Consider the following 13285-nt stretch of genomic DNA (forward strand, 5'->3'; position numbering starts at 1 on the left):
GTGCCTGGCTCACATCAGCGAGCTTGCTGTGGCAAGAAAATCTGGACCGTCAGGCCATCAGACTCAACATCACCAGTAAACCAACATGTACCCTGATGTGCTGCACTGAGAAACCCAGTGTCACCCACGTGGTGTCTCTGCCAGAAATGTTTAACCTGAATCGAATTATGAGGAAACACCCAGGCAAATCCAAACTTAGGGAACATTCTACAAAGATATGATATGAACTCCTAATAAAATACTTGAAGTCGCACACAGAAAGTCTGCTAAAGAACTCTAAAAAGACAGGACAGTTAAATTCAATATGTAGCTAATTGCTCAATGCTCACGAGGAAGGAGGGTTCCCTAGGAGGCAGTCAAATCAGGAGCCAGCTTGGTAACTGCATGGAGAATTTTATTTTATTTTATTTTATTTTTTTTTTTTTTTTTTAAGATTTTATTTATTTATTTATTTGAGAGAGAGAGAGAGAGAGAGAGAGAAACAGCATGAGAGAGGAGAGGGTCAGAGGGAGAAGCAGGCTCCCCGCTGAGCCAGGAGCCCGATGTGGGACTCGATCCCAGGACTCTGAGACCATGACCTGAGCCGAAGGCAGTCGCTTAACCAACTGAGCCACCCAGGCGCCCTGCATGGAGAATTTTAATGGGAAGCTGATTTCTCACATTTTGCCAGTCAGCCCTTCCCAGTGAGGGGGCTGAGAGAGGATCTGTGGCCGCAGGACTTTACCGAAGGAGCCCAGTCTTCCTCCCTTCTTTGCCTGCAGAAGCAAGCTGACTTCCTTTCTGATTGCAGAGCCGGGGCCAAGAAGCCGAGGGGCCTAAATGAAGCTCAGAGCCGAGAGACTGTGTGCACAAGGCAGAGCCTCAGGAGCTCTTGGGAGCTTTAGGTGGAGGAGGCTTTTATAGCTGCTGCTGGCTGGTGGAATTTGTGCCCTCCCAGGAGGGAGTGGGAGCAGGGGTTTGTGGGGAGTCTCCCAAGCTGGTTAGGACAAGAACAAGAAGCACTAGGGAAGTTTGCATGAGTTCAGGTTCAAGACTCCCTCCATCCTAACTCATCTCCAAAGAGTTGATGTGGTCCCGCACCCATTTCTTCTGTGGGTTGGCACACACCTGGCGGTGCTTCCGGGTGACAAAGCTGTGGGAGAAGAGGACAGGATGAGACCTGGTCAGCACCCGGACAGCCAGTTTTGGGGATGAGGTGGACTGAGCCACAAGGGGATGAAGATGATGGTACTGGGGTGGGGCATTCTTGGAGCTCTGTAAGGTTGGATTTGTAGCTTTTAAGGAAAGGATATTTCCTCTTCTGTTGGGTCGTAGGGCTCCCAACCAAAAGCAGATCTGTGCGCATGTTAACCCCCACACAAACCCATGCAACCTGGAGAGCTAAGGGCATATGGACCCTGAGGAGTCTAGGATTGAGCTTGTCAACCACTAGCTTTCCTCAGTGCATCTCGGTTTCAGACTCTGTGCTGGGTGCTCAAGATGCAGAGAAGAAGAGGTGTCTTCTAGGAACTGAGTCACGGTTGACTAAGTGAGAGATAAGAAGTGGTTAAAAAAAACAACCAAAAGTACGATTTGGCTTTAGATAATACAGCCACAGGGTGGACGCTCAACAGATGAAAACATCTATGCGTGTGTGCATCAGTGACAGACATGACCTTGGGTCTTGATTTCACTACCCATTAGTGCATTCACCTTGGCAAATCACTTCGGGCCTCTGAATCTATTTGTTTACCTCTAAAATATAGATAGAAATAATTCCTACTTTGCACTGTTGTTGTGAGACTCAAATGAGATAGTATTGTGGAGGTGTGGAAAATACCACACACGTATTGTTATTGGGATGTTATGGGATTCTTCTTTGGGAGGGATCAGAGCCACATGACAAAGGTCCTGGTACTGGGTATCAGTGCTCAGCGAGGTCGAAGGCCCCGAGGTATAGCTGTTGTCAAAGCACTTCTACCAATAAACCCCGCCGGAATGTGGAGGCCTCTGGGAGGGAGAGGCCTTGTTTCCACGGGTGTTGATGGTAGGCGTTGGAGGTATAAAAGCCTGCAGGGCACGGCCTCAGTCTAGCTGCCTGCCTTGCCTGTTTGCTGGGAGACCGGCTCTATCTGGGGGAGACCGTGGGCCTAGTGAGCGGCGCTGCCCATTAACATGTTACTTTTGGGCCAGCCCTGTCTACTTGGACCTTTCTCCTTTTGGCTTCTTTAAGATGTTTTCCTGCACCTTTATGAGCCTAAAGGTTTTCAGGCAAAGTGAGGACTTAGGTCGTCTGGTGAGAATGAGGGTTTCTTGGTTTCTTTTCAGGTTCTATCCTGGATAGTGTTTGTTCTCGAGGAAGCTGCCTCCCCTTTTCTGAAACTCAGAGTCACTTGACCATCTCTCTTTCTTCCATTCTAGTGTGCAGAGGAGAGAAAGGGAGCAGATGGAGTATTCTGGCCTCTCATGCCTCCTAGTGTTTGTTTGCTTATTTGGGGTGGTGAGGGAGCTTCAGACCAAGCCCCTGCCCTTGTTCAGCCACGAGTCCGACAGGAAATCCTGCAGACTTGCTATCCTCTCTCTTGGCCCCCTCAGCCAGTGGCCAGGAAATCAAAAGGGCAGGAAACGAATATCTAGAGTGAGGGCTTCTCAGGCCTCCCATTTCCTCCTGAAGAACGTGAGACTGAGGAACAACCCCTCCTGGCTAAGCTAAGCTGCTCTCCCTGCCCCCATTTTGGGGACCTCCTACTTGCCTGACTCCCCTCCTGCCTCTCTTCCTGCCCGTTCTCTTGGGAGCAACCTCCTCCGCCTGCCCCTTGAGAGCAGGTGTTCTCAGAATTGCTGCCCTTTTCTGTGTTTTTCTCCCAAGTCTCTGGCCCTCAGTCTGGCACAGTGCGGGGGCTTAATGGGTGTTTATTGAATGAGTTAGTGAATGAACTGCATTCACTTGTCAAGTTTGTCACTTCTGTGTAATAGTACATTTGGAGAAGGAGAAGTTAACACTTATCAGGCACCAACTGTGTGCCAGGATATATTCCAATTTCGTTTTTCATTTCCTTGTTTTCCCTTTGACCCAGTGAGGGAAGTACTTCTTTTTCACTCCACTTCGCAGATGAAGAAACGGAGGCTCAGAGAGGTTAACTGCTGGGTCCAAGCTCCTGCCACTGCCAATTGTAACCAAGGCTGACTAGCTCTGGGGCCATTGTTCACCAAGACTCTGCTAAAGATTGCCACTCTCATCTCAGGAGACCCTTTCCTCCTATAAAAGAATGTCCTATCTCTAGCCCCAACGCTGTTTTCTAGCTACAAACCCCTCTTCTCACACTCCTTGCTGGACATTGCCACAGGGTTTTCGTGCTGGCACTTTGGTTCTTTCCTCTTTAAACAGCTCTTCCTTGAGACTTGGCGGGGGCGGGGGGCGTCCGCCCTTCTCCAGCCGTCTGGGTAGAAACCTCAGTCACTTAACCCCCCTCTCGTCCTTGCTCCTGACCTCACCTCACCTGCCAGGGCTTGCTGACTCCACCTGTGATGGTTTCCTACCCCATCGCTCCTTCCCTTCCCCTTTAGGTCCTGTTTAGCCTCAATACCGCTCACATGGATAACCGTAACAGCCTCTTAACTGGACCTGACCTTTCTAGGCTTTTCCCTGTGCCAGCTCATCTCACTCGCTCTAATGCAGCATCATTGTGCTGACACTCGAGGCCCTCATTGCTTTTCTACACGGGGATGCTGCATCAACCAAAGGAGAGTCCTGGCGACATTCGCTCTGCCTAGTGTACCCAGTCCCTCAGGCTTTTCTCAAACACCTTTTGCAGCAAACTTCCCCTCACCCCCGAGGCTGGATGTGCTTCCTCTCTCCTTTTGTAATTTTTTTTTAATGCAGGGTTACTCCAGTCATTCTGCATTTGTCTTTTCCTTGTATCAGACTGTGAGTCCCATGAGGGCGGGGATTGTGGTTTATTCATCTCTACCTTCCCGTAACAGGTGCTCAAAGATTTTTTTTCTTTTGAAAAATATTTGTCTTCAGAGATAAAATTAGTAGTGCTAAATATTACCACTATACTTTGAAGGACTCACCAGAACAAAAGGTAATTCTGAATACCTATAGCTTTGCAAGTGTCACAGGAATTTTTGGATTAAAAAAACTTCGAGGGATGCCTGGGTGGCTCAGTCGGTTAAGTGTCTGCCTTCGGCTCAGGTCATGATGCCAGAGTCCTGGGATCGAGCCCCGCATCGGGCTCCTTGCTCAGTGGGGAGCCTGCTTCTCTCTCTGCCTGCCGCTCCCCCTGCTTGTGCGCTCTCTCTCTCACAAATAAAATCTTAAAAAAAATAAAAATCGCTGTTATATAGGAAACTTCATGATTACCCCATTTTCATTCTTTAAGTCTCTATCATCTTAAATTTCTTTTTTTAATTGTACACTTTATTTTTTTAAAGATTTTATTTATTTATTTGACAGAGAGAGACAGTGAGAGAGGGAACACAAGCAGGGGGAGTGGGAGAGGGAGAAGCAGGCTTTCCGCGGAGCAGGGAGCCCGATGTGGGGCTCGATCCCAGGACCCGGGGATCATGACCCGAGCCGAAGGCAGATGCTTAACAACTGAGCCACCCAGGCGCCCCTCATCTTAAATTTCTTAAGCAACCATCATTGTTGACCTTTCTGTAGTAGAAAGAGGAAGCTCCAAAGACAGGCTCTATCCCTCGCTTACTGTGCAACCTTGGGCAAGTCACCAAACCTCTCTGGGTCTCAGGTTCATTATCGAAACATGGAAAGAATTATGCATACCTGTAAGGGTTGTTATAGTGAAATTTAGGGGTAATCCATGTAACACATTTGATACACAGTAGGCACTTCCTAGGTAGTAGACTTAATTTTTTCAAATGTATTAGTTTGCATATTTAAAGGAGAATCTCATGTCATTATTTCTTCACCAATTGATAATTTTCTTTTAAATACACTTGACTGTAACTAGGGCTCTGGCCTCTGACCTCTCCTCCTTAGATCCTCTGAGGTTGTAGGTGGATTCAATTGGGTGTGGGATAGGGGGAATGTGGGGTTCTTAATTGGAGAGAGATGACTGTGTCGATCTTTTCTCCATGCAGGAGCATTGTAGGTCACATTAAAGTAAAAGTCATACTCCTAAAGATCAGAGACCTGACCCAGTTCGTCAGAGTGGGGAGAACCGCCCCAGGAGCCCCTTATCTAATCTACGTGATGGTGGGTGGGGGGTCTGAAGCTGCAGAGGGAGGAACTATGGCTAATTGAGCAGCTGGAAAATGGGTAGGAGTGGATAGGGTGCCCTCTTAGAGGGCTCCTGTGGGGGGCTGGCTCTGGGACAAGAGGTGTCCCTTCCTCACTCCCCCCTCCTCCCCACTAGAGGGTCCACAGGGCTGGGACTCACACGACTGCTGGTATGGAGCACTTGCTGCTGGTGTAGAAATACTCCTGGATGTGGGTGAAGGGCAGTCGGCGGGAGATGTAGGCAAAGCAGCAGGGTGTGGTGTCCGAAGCATCTGGGAGGAGAAAACAAGGAGACCCCTGTATTCATTGCCATTGCACACAGGATATTGGGCTGGGTATGTTATCTTGGATAGACTCTTATCCTCCTTTAGCTGGAACTGAAGCTCAGAGAGGTAAAGTCACTTGGCCGTGGACACACAGTAGCAGAGTGGGGGATTCCAACAGAGGATTGAGAAGATCTCTACAATCTTTCATCTAATCCTCGAGTCTTGCTTGTATCCTTCCCTCTACACCATAACCCTTTGCCTTTGGCTCTACGGATATGCTGGGCTTCCTCCTATCTCGTCTTGGGCCCCTTGCCCTTATTCTTGCCCTCCCAGAATCCTCAATAGATTCAGAACTTTGTTTCTTTGAGACCTACGATGGGTTGGGGGAGGCTTCCAAAACTCAGACTTCATGGCTCAGCCTCAACCCTCAAGAGGGGCCTGAAGATGTGTATTGCATCCTGGGAGCCTCTGGCTGAGGCATGATAAGAAGGGCTCTGAACAGAGAAGGAGGACTTTTTGTTGCTCAGTTAATTCAGGATGACCCTGGGAAGTGTCAGTTGCCACTTCCCGGTAAGGTAGGAGAGTTAAAAGCCAGCTACAACTGGGTTTGAACACGAGTTTCCCCACTTCCTGTGTGACCTCAGGCAAGTTACTTAACTCCACTCTAAGTCAAGCTCAGCTTCTCTAAGAGTAGTGGCAAGTATTAAATGACATGGTACATGCAGAGCAGTCAGCATAATACTTGATCCATACTAGGCTTTTAAAAAATCCTCTCCCAGGGCACCTGGGTGGCTCAGTTGGTTAAGCGTCCCACTGTGGATTTCAGCTCAGGTCATGATCTCGGGGTGGTGGGATCGAGCCCTGCGTCAGGCTCCTTGCTCAGTGGGAGTCTGCTGGGGATTTTCTCTTTCCCTTTCTCTCTGCCCCCCCCCCCCACTCTCTCCCTCTCTCTCTCTCAAATAAATATATCTTTAAAAAAATTAAAATTAAAAAAATTAAAATCCTCTCCCAAGCCCCACTTTTTCCATCTATGAAATGGGGAGAATATGACTGTCCCAAGCTTAGAAGTTTCTTAGGAACCCTGCTGGTGATAGGCATAAGTTAGCTGTGTTTCAAGGTCAGTTCAAGGCTGCCTCTGCCTGCTAATAGCCCCAGCATCGGTCTGCGCTCAGCACCTGGACGGCTTGGATGTAGATCTCGAGGACAGAAGACTTGAGCAGAGAGGGTCCCTGCTGTGTGGTGGCTCCAGGGACAGCTGGACATCTGGGTAAAGCACTATCTGGGAATATAAATCACTGGGTTCCGACAGCATAAATGCTGCAGCCGGAAAGGAGGGCGAAGTCTGGGCCAGCGTGAGGGTCTGGCTCAGGCTGCGGTGCTCGGGACCTGACTTACATGGGGAGGCAGAGGCAGGAGCGCAGACGGTGACGGCGGCCAGCAGGACTGCAAAGGTAGCTGCGGAGACCTTCATGGTACCTGCGGGTATAGGCTGCGGGAGAGCCACCTGCTGTCTCGGGATCCTCTGCAGGGATCCTCTGCTGCTGAGGCTGGCCCTTTATAGAGTCAGGCCAGTAGAAGGGGCGCCCCCCCAAGGGGAGTTTCCAAAACAGCGGCCATGGACTGCTTGATATCATAAGTGAAATTGCACAAAACGGAAAAGAAAACTGAAACAGCCTCTGGAAATTTGAGTCTTTCTCTCTCTCCTCCTCACCGCCTCTGGTCCAGAGTGAGCTCATCGGTTCCTTCTTTGCCCTCCAGAAGAGCTAATACAGGCACTGGTGGTGGAAAACCTCCTCCTCTGATGGCATCTTCAGCTTCCTCTTCTGGGGCAGGGGTGCTCATCAGAGGTCAGGATGCTGCTTCCCCGGGGGCAGAGGAGGGCAGTTAGGATGGATTAGAAATAAACTCAGTGTTTATTTGGTTGCTTTCAATGTTCTTGCTCATGCATTACAGATCCGTATTTCCCCTCTCATCCATGGAAGGGAGGGTTCTCTGACATATAGCCCCCAAAAGAGGTGAGAACACCCACTCGATGGTGCCAGCCACTATTCTAAAGGTTTTACAAGCTCAACTCATTTACTATTATTATGCTCATTCCTGCCTCCCCCCCATTTTACAGATGAGGAAATTCAGTAAACGCTGGGATCCCATCTCCTTTCTCAAATCTTCTTGGATACAAAAGTTACAGAATTTGAAAGCTGCAGAGGACCCTAGGGATCATTTCTTCCATGTCCTTCAATTGCAGAGGAGGAAACTGAGGCCCAGAGAGCAGAAATGACTTGCTAAGAACACACAGCAAATGAACGATGGGATCAGAACCTGGGTGCCCTGGTTCTTGCTTCAGTGCCCTGTCCACTCAGTACTACCTACCATGAAAATGTTCATGGTTGGGGACATCCGTGAACTGAACCCATGTGGGGTCTTGATTAGAGACAAGTTCCTTACTCCATTCCAATGACTTGGGTTCAGTAACTCTTCATCCATTCCTTTTGTTGTTGTTGTTAAAGATTTATTTGTTTATTTTTGAGAGAGAGCAAGCAAGAATGAGCTGGGGGGGAGGGGAAGAGAAGGGGCAGAGGGAGAAGCAGACTCCCCCGGGGAGCAAGGAGCCCGACGTGGGGCTCCATCCCAGGACCCTGGGATCATGACCTGAGCCGAAGGCAGATGCTTAACCAACTGAGCCACCCAGGCGCCCTCTTCATCCATTCCAATTCAGATAATTCAGAATAGTGACAGTTTGGCCTGGGCTGGGCTGGACTGAGGTTGAAATCTGAATTATCTAAGAGAAAATTGTCTATGGATAGTGACAAGAGCAAACACATTTAAAAAGAAAAGTAACTTAAAAAAAATAGTCTCCTACCAAGAATATTTTCTTGCTAGCTCTTGTGACATACATAACTTGGGGACTGAGGGTGACTGAATGACCTAGAATGGGAAGACCTCTCGTTTCTCCTCACAGGGACTTTGAGGAAGGGTGGTTATTCTCATTTCACAGAAGAGGTCATTAAGGTCCTCAGAGTCATGTGGCTGATCAGTGGGATTGAACCGAGGTGCTTCTGACGACCAGGCTCGAGCCTTTTCCACTGAGTCACATCAGTCAGGCAGTTAGCCGTTACCGCGTCCTGTCTAGGTGCCGGCGGCTGTTCTAAGCCTGTCCTCGGAAGCTTCTCCTCCCCGCCTCATGACTCATTCACCCATTTACAATAGAAACGCAATTTTGAAAACCATGGCCATCTCATTTAAAGAAACACATGGAAGCACTTTTGAAACATTCATCTATCCACACAAAAATGGTCTACCTGTTTTAATTGTTCCCCTCACACAGTCCCCTTAGTTACCAAACATGTGGGAGGCCATGTAGCCTGGTGGCCAAGAGCAGGGTCTTTGGTGTTTTTCCCATTTATTAGACAGCCTTTGGCCAGATACTTAATCTCTCTGGCTTCAGTTCCCTCATCTCTAAACCAGGGGTGATAATGGTCCTCCCCACAGCTGTTGAGACAGTTAAGTTCCTATGAATGTGTTCGTGTGCCTGACGCATGTTAAGTACTTAATAACGTTAGCTATTATTATCACATTATTATAATGGCAGTCCCTTTAAGGATATTCTATACTTAGGCTTTTCAGCAGTCTAGATCAGACTCCCAATTAATATGGATTAGTGAGCTTTATCACAAAAAGTGTTTGTTTTTAAGCAGACAGGTCGGTTAAGGTGTAAGTTAAGCGACTCGCTGAGGTTGCATAGCCCACAGTGGTAGAGCTCGACATTGAACCCAAGTCTGTCTGGGTTCATAGACTTTCTACCACACTGCATTGTTTCTAGAGAAATCCTGAAACTTCTGCTAAGGTTCAGTTTGTCCATGTGAGCTCTATTTCTGTTTCCTTTCTCTGATCTCAGTTTCCCTCTTTGAGGAAGAAAGCAAAGTATTTTCCTGGATACCAAATATGCTGAGTTGGGACACTAGCTGAGGTAAGAAGTGAGATGGACCAACATGATCCTCATCCTTAATCCTGGTGAACCTTTCTGCTGTAAGTGTGTGTGTGTGTGTGTGTGTAAGTGGTAGTGAGAATGAGGGGTAGGTAGGATGGTGGTGTTGCTGAGCAGGAATAGGCAACGGGTATAGGCAATAGGAGTCTATTTCGTCCTTTTTGGTGGTTCCAGTGGATTGTGGGAACCAGAGAGAGGGTAGACCCTAATTGTAATTCCATTTCTACCCCTCATTACCTTCCGTGCAAAATCCGGTCTGGACTCATGGAATCAGTATATTCTCTGGTTTTAAGGTACTGATTCCATGAGGAAATCAAAGTGCAGGTTCAATGAATGACAACTATCCTTATGATTCACCCAGCATTTTATGTCCCTGAAAATGAGGGATGCCTGTCTGTGTGACCCATGCATGGGTGGTTGAGAGAATCAAGGAGAGTAATGACTGTGGACGTGCTTAGGAGACTGTAAGATGAGGTATGAACATCAAGAAGCCCTCTCTGCCCTTCCCCCACCTCCCGCCAGTGTGTTTGGTCTACACCCAGTCAGTCAGTCCTTGTTTACCTGCAAACGATTCCTGTGAATTGCTGTGAGCCAGGCACTGTTGTAGGTGCTGTGGATGCCATGGTGAGCAAGTCAACCACCTGTCCCCTGGAGCATGCACTTGTGTGCGTGCGTGCATGCATGCGTGTGTGTGTGTGTGTGCATGTGGTGGGTGGAGAACTGGACAGTAACAAAAATATCCTTTATTGTGAGTCACCTTTGCACTGGTCTTGTCTTAACTACCTGGACAAAGTAACAATGTCTTATGGTTTTTCTTTTCTAGTTGCTTTCTGTATTCTCCCCCTGCTTTCCACCAAAATCTTGGACACAATAGATGCTAAATTCATGCTGGTTTAATCTGAGTAACTTTTTTTAAAAAGATTTTATTTATTTATTTGCCAGAGAGACACAGCAAGAATAGGAACACAAGCAGGGGGAGTGGGAGAGGGAGAAGCAGGCTTCCCACTGAGCAGGGAGCCCGACACGGGGCTCGATCCCAGGACCCTGAGATCATGCCCTGAGCCGAAGGCAGACGCTTAACGACTGAGCCACCCAGGTCCCCCAATCTGAATAACTTCTTACAGCATCTTGAGTAAGTACATGGGCCCTTTAGAGTTGGACTCCTAGGTTCGCACGCGGCTCTATTACTTATCAGTGCCGACCTGAGCAGATTGCTCACCTTCTCTGGGCCTCAGTTTTGTCTGTGAAGTGAGAGATTGCTTCCAACCCGTTTTGGGCAATGGAGCCCTTTAAGAATCTGACGAGAGCTGTGAACGCTTTCCACAAACACTTGGAGGCCCACACAGACACATGTAATTTTGCGTGTACGAGGTTCACAGACCCAGCAGGCTCATTGACAGGCCTCTTGAGTCCACAGGGCTGGTTGTCATCAGCGCCCCCTCCTCCTGGATGTGAGTGCATTCCTCGCTAGAGCTAGACGCACACTCTTTCCAGCCTAGCTCAGGCCCTCCCTTGCCCTCCTGGCCCAGTCTCCCTTTTCCTCTTTCATTCCTTCCCTGAGCTCAGCTGGCTGCCTGCCCAGCCTGACACTGTGATGTTAGGAAACCGAAGGCAGGCAAAGAAGAGAAACTTCATTCCCTCTGAGTTTCAAAGCTTTGCTCAGACCCGGAGTTCCCCTCATGATCATTTGGGGAGCAGCTCTGTTTTTTCTGGCTGCTTTAAAAAAAAATGTCCAAAGCAGGGAAAGTCCCTCCATTGTCTAGGAATCCCAGTCTGGGCCCCAAGAGAAGCCGGAGGCAAAGCTGTTCCTCCTGAGGAGCCTTGATTTTCTCCATCTACAAATTGGAGAGCTGCTCTCTGGCTGCGTCCCTCCTCTGTCCTTGTTTACAAATATAAGTATTTCTCCCAGGAGGCAGCTAGCTGGTCTCTCACCCCTGTGTCCACAGGGCCCTGCCTGGGGTAGGTGTTCTAGCAGTGCTGTTGGAGGGTCTGAAGGGGCAGCAACACGGAGGAATTGCCCAGCTGGAGGCAGGATTCGAACCCCTATCCAGGACTCTTTCTGCTGCACCTTGTCTTTCCTTTTGGTCTGGTCTGTTCTTTCTCTGCCATTCTATCCTGCACCTCCGCGTGCACCCCCCACATGCACCTCCTGTGCATTTCACCAGGTCAGGGGGACTAACTGTGACAACTGTTTTATAGTTTCAACCACATTCCGGCTGGAGGGCTGCAGCTCGGCCTCCCCCACGCTTCTCACCTTCACCACACGGGACAGTCAGCTATGTACACCCGCTTGTTTTCTGCAGCCTGTGGTGTGTTTGTTGAAATGCTCACCACTCAGGTTACTGGAGGAGCCCGCCACAAGATGCCTCGGGGATGGGGCAGCCCTGGGAGTGGGGCCCGGGGAGAAGCATCCGTTCTTACAGATTTGCTGAGTGACAGCTGATCTCAGATGCGCTCCTCCTGATGCTTTGGAGTCTGTTTTTTGTTTTTGTTTCCCCTAGCATGTTTGCCAGAAGCAGCCCGTTTTTTTGCGCCTACTACCAGAACATAACCGCCCCGTCCTCTGAAACAAATCATGCAATATATGTTAAGGAAAAAAAAAAAGAAAAAGCAGGAGGGGAAGGATGAAGGGGGTGAAATCAGAGGGGGAGACGAACCATGAGAGACGATGGACTCTGAAAAACAAACTCAGGGTTCTAGAGGGGAGGGGGGTGGGAGGATGGGTTAGCCTGGTGATGGGTATTAACGAGGGCACGTTCTGCCTGGAGCACTGGGTGTTATGCACAAACAATGAATCATGGAACACTTCATCTAGAACTAATGATGTAATGTATGGGGATTAACATAACAATAAAAATTTTAAAAAAAGGCAGTCAACTGCCCAACACCATTCCCTGCACAAACAGAGGTAGGGATAACAGTTCCTTCCCTTTCTTCATCCAGGGCTTCTCCACTCCATGTCTTCCTCCCCCTCCACTCCCGAGTGGGGTGTTCATCTCAGCTCAGTGTTAAGGAACATGGGGGCAGGTAAACCGATTTTAGGGGCAACAGGACACCTCTCCTGTTGCCCGTGGGGGAGTTGACCGTGTTTTCCATTAGCTCTTAGGCACCGTGCTGGACACATTACGCATTATTTCACTTATTAGGAAGAAAACATGTAGAAAACGGTGATGACTCAGGCCTGCCCTAAGCTTTCCGACCCTCTGTGTCTTGGACTTCAGAGACTCAGCGTCCATGCTCTGTCCTTCACTGGATTTCTCTCTCGCTCCAAGCTTGGCTGTGGAGTGACATATGGTCGCCCCTTTTCCCTTCCTGGCTGTGCCCACAGCCAGCGTGCAGACCTTTTTACAAAGAGTTTCACAGACAGGCTTACAAAGGAAGTGACACAAGTTTCAGAATCTTACAGGACTCTTGTGGTTGTGGTCTGGATTCCGCCCCTCTTTTGAGCTGGCCTTGGGAAGCCCCTTCTTGCCCTGCATCCATTCTCAGGGATGGGGGTCCCCAGTCTCTTACTTCTATGCTGCTTCCCCAAACCCCTCCACCACCACCCCCCCTCAGCACAGAGGCCTGCAGAACATTCAGGTTACAATAGGGGCCTCAGAACTTCCTGAGGCATTGACATTTTTGAGGACCTCCAGCCTGGATGAGGAAGTCCCCTTGGGGAATTTCATCAAAATGGAATTTGGAAATTCTGCACTTTAGTCATTCCTCATAGAGGCAGCTTTCATGAGGCAGTGAAAACAGCAAGGGGCTGGGAAGTACGACCTGAGTTTTAGTCCTAGCCCAGCCTGAAACCTAGTTGTGCGATTTTAG

At 48.9% G+C, this 13285-nt stretch overlaps 1 protein-coding gene across 1 annotated transcript; it reads right to left on the bottom strand.

Moving 5' to 3' along the window:
* Window positions 1-886: 886 nt before the first annotated feature.
* On the bottom strand, window positions 887-7012 carry CCL5 (C-C motif chemokine ligand 5). The gene is made up of 3 exons (XM_045888121.3): window positions 6883-7012; window positions 5382-5493; window positions 887-1132 (listed from the first exon to the last, which is right to left on the bottom strand). The coding sequence occupies exons 1-3, from the start codon at window positions 6956-6958 to the stop codon at window positions 1045-1047; spliced, it is 276 nt and encodes a 91-aa protein (XP_045744077.1). The 5' UTR covers window positions 6959-7012; the 3' UTR covers window positions 887-1044.
* Between the last annotated feature and the right edge of the window lie 6273 nt (window positions 7013-13285).

Source organism: Mirounga angustirostris, unplaced genomic scaffold (genome assembly GCF_029215605.1).
Source record: "Mirounga angustirostris isolate CCGP_5_RB_7025 unplaced genomic scaffold, mMirAng1.0.hap1 SCAF_17, whole genome shotgun sequence".
In the NCBI taxonomy this organism is placed as follows: Eukaryota; Metazoa; Chordata; class Mammalia; order Carnivora; family Phocidae; genus Mirounga; species Mirounga angustirostris.

Excerpts from the sequence above, each read along its gene's own strand:
- CCL5 (XM_045888121.3), bottom strand. The coding sequence starts at position 6,958 with ATGAAGGTCTCCGCAGCTACCTTTGCAGTCCTGCTGGCCGCCGTCACC. Across the intron at positions 5,494-6,882 it reads TCCTGCCTCTGCCTCCCCAT|ATGCTTCGGACACCACACCC; the intron begins GTAAGTCAGGTC and ends TTCTCCTCCCAG. Across the intron at positions 1,133-5,381 it reads TGCTCCATACCAGCAGTCGT|CTTTGTCACCCGGAAGCACC; the intron begins GTGAGTCCCAGC and ends CTTCTCCCACAG.